General features: G+C 67.0%; 3 protein-coding genes across 3 annotated transcripts in view; 2 read left to right on the forward strand and 1 right to left on the reverse strand.

Moving 5' to 3' along the window:
* The first annotated feature begins 2683 nt into the window (after positions 1–2683).
* Positions 2684–5939, forward strand: EMIHUDRAFT_436839 (hypothetical protein). The gene is made up of 3 exons (XM_005766680.1): positions 2684–3366; positions 3436–4651; positions 4954–5939. The coding sequence occupies exons 1-3, from the start codon at positions 2754–2756 to the stop codon at positions 5402–5404; spliced, it is 2280 nt and encodes a 759-aa protein (XP_005766737.1). The 5' UTR covers positions 2684–2753; the 3' UTR covers positions 5405–5939.
* A 772-nt stretch (positions 5940–6711) lies between these two features.
* On the forward strand, positions 6712–7724 carry EMIHUDRAFT_103399 (hypothetical protein; the record flags this gene model as incomplete). Its single annotated transcript, XM_005766681.1, has 3 exons — positions 6712–7182; positions 7369–7485; positions 7551–7724. 3 exons carry the CDS (start codon positions 6712–6714, stop codon positions 7722–7724), a joined length of 762 nt encoding a protein of 253 aa, XP_005766738.1.
* Positions 7725–8017: 293 nt separating this feature from the next.
* EMIHUDRAFT_211694 (hypothetical protein) overlaps positions 8018–9223 on the reverse strand; it is a gene marked incomplete at both ends in the record, with an annotated part of 2770 nt that continues 1564 nt past the window's right edge. The window contains 5 exons of the mRNA XM_005766682.1: positions 8018–8171; positions 8317–8351; positions 8426–8491; positions 8524–8811; positions 8892–8933. Of these exons, the coding sequence (XP_005766739.1) occupies positions 8018–8171; positions 8317–8351; positions 8426–8491; positions 8524–8811; positions 8892–8933 (585 nt within the window). The remainder of the gene's footprint in view (positions 8172–8316; positions 8352–8425; positions 8492–8523; positions 8812–8891; positions 8934–9223) is intronic.

The raw sequence follows: 9223 nt of genomic DNA on the forward strand, positions 1-9223 counted from the left end.
ATAGGTCAGGATGCACCTCGAGTCAGACGGCTGTGAATAGCACAGCTGTGAACAGTACAGCTGTGAATAGGTCAGGATGCACCTCGAGTCAGACGGCACGATCGCGGGGTCCGCGCACCGCCAAACAAAAGCCTCTTGACTTCAGACCCCCCCCCGCTCCCCCCCTCCGGACAGTTTAGCATACTATTCACAGCTGTACTATTCACAGCAAGCTCGCGGGGTCCGCGCACCGCCAAACAAAAGCCTCTTGACTTCAGACCCCCCCCCCCCCCCCGCCGGACGAGCCGGTCTTGCCTTCCTTGGGCCGCGGCAGCCTTCGGGGGGAGAGAGAATGATCCGCCCGATCCTACACTACACTGCGCCGACCTGCCCCCGCCCCCCATTCCGACCGGAGTTGTCCCCACGCTAACGCCTCCCTCGCCTCCACCACCGTTCAACCTCTATAGGCAACCTGCGGAGGCGCCCCTAGCCAACGATTTCTTTTTCTCCGACGATTTCTTTTTTGTCCGTTAGGCAACCTGCTTGGAGGCACCCTCCAGACCCGCAGCGCCGGGTGGCGCGTGCTTTCTCTCTCTCGGGCAGTCTCGGATGATCTCGTGCCGCGGCTCACCGCTTCTAGGCTGCCTCAAGAGCTGCTGCAGCTCCTTCGGCCCCGCCGACTGCTGGCAGACCTGCACTTTCTTCCCGCGGCTCTGCGGCGGCCTCTGCTGCGCCTACGTGGAGGGGCAGAGGGACAACTGAGCGAGGGCGTGCGCAACCCGGCTCGACACGCCGGCCGAGGTTGTGGCGTGGGGACCCCCGGTCTGTGGCTGACAGGGCCTACGCCGCCCGGGAGGAGGCCGCGGTGCTTTCTAGTCCTGTCGTACGCAGATTCGCAGATCCGACCGCCTAAGACCGCGGTGTCTTTGCGTGCGTGTGATCCGTTTGCTGGGGGCGCGGGCGGCGTCCGAGGCAGCGCAGCCGAGGGAGCGAAGCCACCAAACAAAGCCTGGTCGGGGCAGGGGCCAGGGCGAGCGGCAGGGGCAGAGGGCCTCTATGTAACCACGCTGGATCCTGGAAACCCTTATGGCGCTCTATGCGCAACGGGGCCTCTCACCTCGTGTTATCGACACCATGTTTTCAAAAAAAACAGCACCCTGGATGCAGGTTGCAGCACAAGTCATCTCACCACAATGCACCCCTTCTTTGCCCACCTCAACCATCTCACCGATGCGCTGTGCAGGCCAACGACGTGGTGCGTGCCTTCGGCGCCCACGCCGCAGACCTCGATGCATGTCTCGCCGTTGCACATGGGGCACGCAAGCCGCCGGTCTTGCACACGGTCGTGGTCTGCGTCACACGCTGCGTGACGGCGCAGTTGACAACGTTGAGCTCGTCGCCGAGGCGCACGTTGGCGGCCATGCGCGCCTGCTTGCCGACAAACACGGCCGTGCGCTCGAGGGCGTGGCCGCTCTCGAGGAGGATGCGCGGTAGCCGACGGCGCGGGCGGTATCGCCCTTGTGATGCGCGATGGTGTAGACCGTCGAGAGCCGCCTGCCGCGTCGGACCGCACGACATCACCGACAGCGAGCTCGTCCATGCGGACCATCTTGCCCGACCGCAGCTCGATGGTCGCGTCGGCGTTGAAGCAGCAGTCATCCTCAAAGAGGACGGGCGTGTTGGTCGGGTCATACTCGACGGCCCACGTGCCATCCCCCACCAGCCCGCTGTGTTCTTCCATGCCGCCTTCATCGTCCACACCGTTTCGCCGTTGAGGTTGCAACGAAGCTGCCAGTTGCGTGGGTCTGGAAGCCGTAGCCGAGCGATCGGCCAGCGCCTGATCAAAACGCGTGCTGGACCTCAGATGGATCAGGCAGCGGCGGGTTTGACGGGTGCCGGTGCCCCTGGCTGCTCGCCGGAGGGGCTTGCGAGGCTCACTGCTGCGGAGACCTGCCGAGCGATGAGGTGCCCTACATGCTTCTCATCTGGACGAGAACGAATGTCACGCTGTGCCCGACGCTGTGCCAGCCAGCCAGCCCCCCCTTGAACACGCGCGTCGACCCCCTCCCCTTGCTACAGCCCTCACCCCTAAGTGTTGTGTCGCAGGATGGGTGCTGGCGGCCAGGCAGCCGGTTACGCCACCTACATTGAGCTGGCGTTCACCATCCTGTTCATCCTCGTCCTGTCATCCATCGGCGTTGTGCGCCCGCTCGTGAAAGGTGCGCTTAAGCAGGTTGCTGTGGAGGGGGTGGACTTCAGTCAGATCGACGCCAAGATGGAGAAGGCGTTGGAGAAGCGCGAGGAGGCGTTGATGGAAAAGCTGCGCGAGGAGCTCAAGGCGGATATGGGGAAGGCACAGCTCGTTGTTGACGCGGTTGGCTCGTAGCCAGCTGGTCGAAGTTTTGCGGCGCGGGGCGCGCACTCCCGCGTGAGCCGCGGCTGTCTTTGCGCCCTTAGCTCCCCGCGGGTCGCCCCTCGCGCCGCTGCAGCACGGGCTCGCCGGCCCCAACCACATGCTGCGAAACTCGACGGCCGCCGCCGCATGCGCATGCCGCGCGCCGTCCCACCGCCGCACACCGCATGGGCCCGCGAGTCGTGCCAACACACACACACACACACACAACCTCGAGCGAGGCCTACGGAAAGAATTCAACCACGGAAAAAGAATTCGCCGGACGCCGCGCTTCGTTCGCGCGGCCGTCTCCCTTGGGTTGCGCCAAGGGACGCCCGCAAGGGACGCCCGACGTGGCCGTGGACACCTCTATCCAACCAGAATGCCTCCGCGCGAGCAGCAGAGCCGCGCCAGCCGGCCCGCGCGGGCCGGCTTTCGCATGGTTGGCGAGCAGCCGGTCACCCCGACCCGCTCGCCGCCTCGCCTCCCCGGGCAGCGGCGCTTCCCGCCACCGGTGCCTAGCTCCGAGGAGGAGGCGCTCGCGATCGCGCGCGGCATCATCCGGCACTCGTCGCACGACGACGGCGACCGCACCGAGGCGCGCCACTCCCTGCCGCCGCCGCTGGCCGGCGACGGCGCCGCGGAGCCGCGCGAGCTCTCCGAGTCGCTGCTCGGTGACGGAGGAGCGCTCGGTCCGCTGGACGAGCGGTCGTACGCGACGGAGCACGACTGGCGGAGCAACGCCGCGTGGGACCGCGCCAAGGAGGCCTCCGCCGGCGCGGATAGCAGCGGCAGCATCGCGGCGGGCGATGGCAACGACGGCGCAGGCGACGACCACAACGCGTCGTCGTGGCTGCCTCGCTCCTTCTACAGCGCGCCGTCGCGGCAGCAGACGCCGTCGGGACGGGCCGCGCCGGAGGTGTCCCGCGACGGCAGCAGAGAGGCGCGGCCTCCCGAGGTGAAGCCGTTTGGCTCCTTCTCTTCCAACTGGAACGGTCTCGAGCTGGGGCTAGAAGGCTATTCATCAATTATGAACTAGTAACGGTGGAGTAGTTGCTCATTAGGTCTCGAGCTGGGGCTGGGAGGCTGGGCGTCGCTCCACAGCCCCGCCAGGTCGCCCAAGGCAGCGCGCAAGGGCGGCTGGGCAAGGCTGGCCAGCGAGGGCAGCAACGGCACCGGGCGCTGGTCAGTGCTCGAGTCAGCTCAGCATGCGGTGGGTTCGTCGTGGGCGCGTGCACGGCAGGTGCTGGTGGCGCAGCAGATGACGCGGAAGTCACTCTTCTCGCGCCAGCTTGGTTCCATCATCCTCTCGGACCAGAACCCACTGCTCCCCGCCTTCCTCACGCGCCGCGACAACAAAGGCGCGAAGCGGTGCATCACCTGGTCGTGCGCGTGGCTGGTGCTGGTGCCGCTGCTGATCGCCTTCACCGTCCTCGCAATCACCTCCCTCACCTCGCTCGCCTTTGTCGCCTGGCCGTGGCTGAGGGATGGGTCGACGGGCAACGGCTGCCACGCGTCCCCGGTCTGGATGTCGAACTTTATCGAGCGGCGCATCGACAGCGCCATCAGCCAGATTGACTTTCCGCAGCCTGTGCTTGGCAACAACCTCAAGCCGCGCGCCGACGTACTCGGCGTGGTGGTCAAGCTGAAGAACGTCTCGCTCGAGGCACTCGAGATCAACGCGTTCGAGCTCTCCGCTTGCTACGAGGACGACGTGATCGCGCTGCCGCTGCTGATGCCCGCAAAGAGCACCGCGATGAAGCTGTCCGAAGTGCACTTCGGGTCGCGCGCAGAGTACGAGGTGTATGGCGCGTGGGGTGCCTTGTACCTTGGCTCCGGCTACGCGCGGGTGTCGGGGAGGGGGCAGGTGACCATCGAGACCGACCCGCTCAACCTGCAGCACTTCGTCACTTCCTGCGACGCCACCTTTGACGAGGAGGCGACGACGATGGAGGTGCACGGCTTGGGCGAGGGCACACCCTTCGCGTCCAAGGGGTTCCTCAACACGATCGTCGACTTTGACATGCTGATGTGCGAGGGGCGCGGCGACAACTCGATCTACAACTTCGAAGGAGACCGCGTCTTTCGCGGCGTACCGACGGAGGTCAACGCCGTCGTCCTCAAGGAGGTGCCGGTGCTGCACGCGCTGCTGCGGTTCGCCTTCTTCCTCCTCTCCCTGCTCGCTCTCGCACTCGTGCTTCTCGGCTTCGGCGTCCGCTGCTGGCTCTCCCGCGTCAACAGGCAGCTGTGGGGGCAGCGAACCGTCGAGTTCTACCTGAGGCGAGCTCTAGCCGAGATGTAGCCGAGATGTAGCCAAGAGGTAGAGGCGTGCGCATATCTCCCCACACGCACCCCTCCCTCTTCACGTCTCCCCACATCTCTCCACACCTCCCCACGCCTCCTCACACCTCCCCACATCTCCCCACATCTCCCCACACCTCCCCACACCTCCCCACACCTCCCCACACCTCCCCACGCCTCCCCACGCCTCCTCACACCTCCCCACATCTCCCCACGCCTCCCCACACCTCCCCACGCCCCCCCACACCTCCCCACGCCCCCCCACGCGTCCCACCATCTAGGCGGTGGCTCGGCGCGCGCCACTACGCCCTCTTCATCTGGCTCTTCAAGCGCGTGGCCGTGCTCACTGTCGCCGGCACGTTCGCCGCCGTCGTCGTCCTCGGCGCCTGCTACTTTCTGACGGACGAGACGGTGGCATTCGCGCCGTCCCAGGACGGCAACGGCGGGAAGCGGCGCTGCCCGATCGGCGGGAGCCGCTCCGAGTGCGAGGACGAGCTGCCTAGCGACGTGGACCCGATGCTGGAGGAGGCCATCCTCCAAAACATCCCCGGCACGGAGCAGTTTCAGCCCTTCTTCGACGGCTTGCCTTTCGGCCGCCGCCTCGCCGCCACCCTCGCCGCCGCCGCCGCCTCGCGCCCTCCCTCGCTGCCCTCGCTCGCCCGCCCGGGGACGGAGCTGGCACAGGAGCAGCTTCGACACTTCCGAGACACTTCCGAGACACACCTCGCCTGACCGGAGGGCGAGTGGCGCCGGTCGGCCTCTGAGCTTCGATGACCGCCCCCACCACCCCTCTATCACCAGCTGGCTGCCGCACGGACCCACGCCGCCGCCTATTCCGTCGGCCTGATCGGCCGGCTGGTCGGCTGCTGGCTGGTCGGTTGCCTCGCCCCCGCCCCTCTCTGGCCTTGCCGGGAGGACCTGCCCCTCTGGTGCCGGCTCCCTGCCTGGACCCGGTGCATGGAGTCGACATGGAGCATGCTCGCTCTCGCAGTCCCACGCCATGCTCTACCCTACTCAAACAACACGTGACCTGACTCGCTCTCTCTGTTTTGTCTCTGTGCCATGTTGCCCCCGCTTGCGTGCCGGCCTCCGCCGTTGCGCGAGGCGGCGTGTGCGCGTGTGTGCTTTCAGTGCTTTTGGATCGTCCCATGTGATGCATAGTACTAGTAGCGTGGCTAGGTGCGTGGGCTCGGCTGAGGCATAGTACTAGTAGCGTGCTCCCGGCCCAGTGGGGACATTTGCTAAAGCTTGCTAAAGGTGTTCTGCACATTCTGTACATCTTGGCGCGAAGCGGGGCGCAACGCGGCGCTTTGCAACGTCTCCCGTCGCGTGTCCGGCCCGCAATCACCCTCATAATGCTTGGAATGGCGCCGCCGTCCGCGTGGATAAACCGGCAAAAAGCATGCCAGACGTGCGTTCGCGATGCGGTTGCAAGCCTTGGCTCTCAGTCGGCCCGCCATCACCCCGGGCGGCACCACCGCCGCGACCAGTTCGCCGGTGACGAGCAAGCGGGTTTTAGGCAGCCGGGGGGTTGACGGGGCGATGGGCCTGAGCGGCGCCGGCTGGCGGGGCGAGACGATAATGTTAATAAAAAAATCGAAAACAAATATTTCCTGGGCCGGTCTGCTAGAATATATCTCGCGCGCGCTAATACCTCCCTCCCGGCGTCACCCTCCTGACCCCTACTGCCGCGCGTCTGTCTACTTGGCCCCGCCGGCCGCCGACCATCCATCCTTCCATCCTTCGCAGGAACCAGGGTGTGCCTCCAAAGCACTCTCTGCCCCAAGGCCGAGCCCGCGCCGCGGGCAGCCCCGCGCTCGCTCTTGCGCGCGCGCCTCAGAGGATCCCGTCAGAAGATGTGACCGAAGCGCTTCAGCCGCTGGATGCGTGCGTGTTGGTCGAGGGTGTGGTATTGCGCGACGCACTCGGACGAGACCACTCCCCTCCGCCGCTCTTCGTTGACCATCCGGTAGGGCGGCTGCTCGATGCCCCTAGTGGGCGATCTGAGAGCGCCCTGGTGGGCGCTGAGGGAGCGGCGCATGGGGCGCTCGGCAGCCGACTGCGCCACCACGGCGAGGCACGCCCTCGAGATGCTGCCGCTGCTCGCGTGCGACGCGATCCTCATCCTCTCGGACCACGGCCAAAGCGGCGATCCGACCCACGCCGACTCGCTCGCCCTCGCTGCTCTGATGCTTACTCGCGACATACAGCGGCGCTGGTGCCACGACCCGACCACCACGCTGCCGCCGCTCGCCGAGGGAATTCCGCTCGAGCTCGCGTCGGACCGTCGCCCGCGGCTGGACGACGCCAATCCCACGTCGGCGGGCGGCGCTTCCCCCTCTCATTGGCACACCCTCCGGCAGAGCCACCGGAGCGGCCGCCGCCGGCGCGCATCACGCGAGCTCAACTCGGAGTGCACCGTGGTCACCGAGCTGAGAGATATCTCACTCCAGCGCAACGTGCGGGCGAGCGGCCTCGCCGAAGGCGACTTTGTCGCATCCAATGAGCTGGTCGCACGCATCGTCGCGATGATCTCCGAGCGGGCCGAGGCATGCCCGCCCGACGCCGCCCCGACGCCGCGCCAACCAAGACCCGCCGCCGCCGTCATCGTAGCCGCCATCGCACTCAACCCTTTACGCCGCAGTCCACTGAGCTCCCTTTCTGCCGCCGGGCGCTGATACTGCGTTGCCCCACAGGTGAGCCCGATCCTGAATACCCTCCTCGAGTCGACGGGGCCGAGCCTCCTCATCCACCCGTCAACAAAGTATGTCAAGGACGGAAGGTGCTGCAGCTTCCTCAAGCTCGCCTCCAAGGTGCTCGTCTCAGTCGGAATCGCATTAGCCACGGCGTCCCGTGACATGCGCATGCACATGTATAGGCGCTCGCCTATGGCGAGATCGCGATCGGCTACCTCGTCGACGGCAAGACCCTCGTGCTCAACCCGCGCGACAAGGCCGAGAAGCTGATCAATTGGCACCACGGCGACACGGTCGCGGTCATTGCCATGCTGCCGCCCTCGGGGACCAAGACGTCGGCCGAGGCGAGGTGGTGATGCATGTTTGGCGGCCTTTGGCCCGATGTGGGTATCGCAACTCTAATGAGGAAAGTAAACGCTGAAGCCGTGCGGGGCGGGCCCTGCCCGGGGGAGCCCCGCCCGCCCGCGGGACTTCAGCCTTCACCTGCAGGCACCCCGACGGCGACGCAGTCTCTCTCGGGCCCGGGCGCGAGCGGCGCGTGCGGCAGCGCCAGCGGCCACGGACCAGCGTTGTAATCGTAGAGAGCGAGGGTTGGCCCTACCACTCGGCGAGCGTGTGTGTTCCTCTTGCCCCCTTCATATACCTAGGCTTACACTGAGACGTACTCGCGGCACGCACGGCAAGAGATCACAGTAACATAAACACGGACCGGATAAATGCAAACGCGCATGATCGAGGAAGGGGGCGGTGCGGCAGTGTACGCGTCGGTCCACAAGTGCTCACTCGAGCCTAGCGCCCGCTGACTGGTGCGCACGCGGCGCCGGAGTCCGGAGAGGGCTCGCCACCGCCATGGACCGCTGCGCGCCTCACGAGCCGGCGCCCGGCCGCCACGCCTCGTCGCCTGTGCCTCGCCCGCGCCCGCGCGCCCGCCCGCCCCTCGGCCGCGACTTGGTCGGCACCGCAGGCTCGAGGCCAAGCTCCGCCTACCCGAGATTGTGCGAGATGCGCCGAGATTGCCCGAGGTTGCGCGCCGCGCCCCGGGGCGTGGCTCGCTCACCAGCTTCTGCTGGTTGCTCTCGATGTTCCTCTGCCGCTCGCGCTCGTACTCGGAGAGCGGCGGCGCCTGCTAATCGCCGACTCACAAGCCTCACTCACTAGTGTCTCGTGCTCGGACAGCGGCCGCGCCTCCTTGGGCGCCGCCTTGCGCGCCCGCTTCTGAGCCGGGGAGTCCTTGAGGGCCTCCTTGAGGGCCCTGGCAGGCGCCGCCGCGCGGCACTCGGGGCAAAGCAACGCGCCGCTCCTCGGCCGCCGCTTGGGCGGGTTGTCGAGGCAGCCGAAGTGGAAGAGGCGGCCGCACGCGTCGATGCAGCCTAGGAGGGCGTCCCCGGGGGCGGAGGCGCCACCGCAAACGTCGCAGATGTCCTCGGCGGCGGGAGGAGGCGCCTGCGGGACTTGTCCAGGAAAGGTCGAGGAAAGGTCGAGGAAAGGTCGAGGACGGGTCTCGGGCGGCGGGAGCGGGGGACCCACGCGAAGCGAGCCGGCACCCAGCCACGAGGGCTGCCCGCCTAGGGTTCGGGTACCGTGGGGGTATGGCCTAGGGTGCGGGTACCGTGGGGGTATGGCCTTGGTAGGGTGCGGGTACCGTGGGGGTATGGCCTAGGGTGCGGGTACCGTGGGGGTATGGCCTAGGGTGCGGGTACCGTGGGGGTATGGCCTAGGGTTCGGGTACCGTGGGGGTATGGCCTAGGGTGCGGGTACCGTGGGGGTATGGCCTAGGGCTCGGGTACCGTGGGGGTATGGGCAGCCACGAGGGGTGTACACGCTAGAGCTCGCACTAGAGTCCGTCCTCGCATTC

Source organism: Emiliania huxleyi (genome assembly GCF_000372725.1).
Source record: "Emiliania huxleyi CCMP1516 unplaced genomic scaffold EMIHUscaffold_50, whole genome shotgun sequence".
Taxonomy (NCBI): domain Eukaryota; phylum Haptophyta; order Isochrysidales; family Noelaerhabdaceae; genus Emiliania; species Emiliania huxleyi.

Excerpts from the sequence above, each read along its gene's own strand:
- EMIHUDRAFT_436839 (XM_005766680.1), top strand. The coding sequence starts at position 2,754 with ATGCCTCCGCGCGAGCAGCAGAGCCGCGCCAGCCGGCCCGCGCGGGCC. Across the intron at positions 3,367-3,435 it reads CTTCTCTTCCAACTGGAACG|GTCTCGAGCTGGGGCTGGGA; the intron begins GTCTCGAGCTGG and ends GTTGCTCATTAG. Across the intron at positions 4,652-4,953 it reads ACCGTCGAGTTCTACCTGAG|GCGGTGGCTCGGCGCGCGCC; the intron begins GCGAGCTCTAGC and ends CCCACCATCTAG.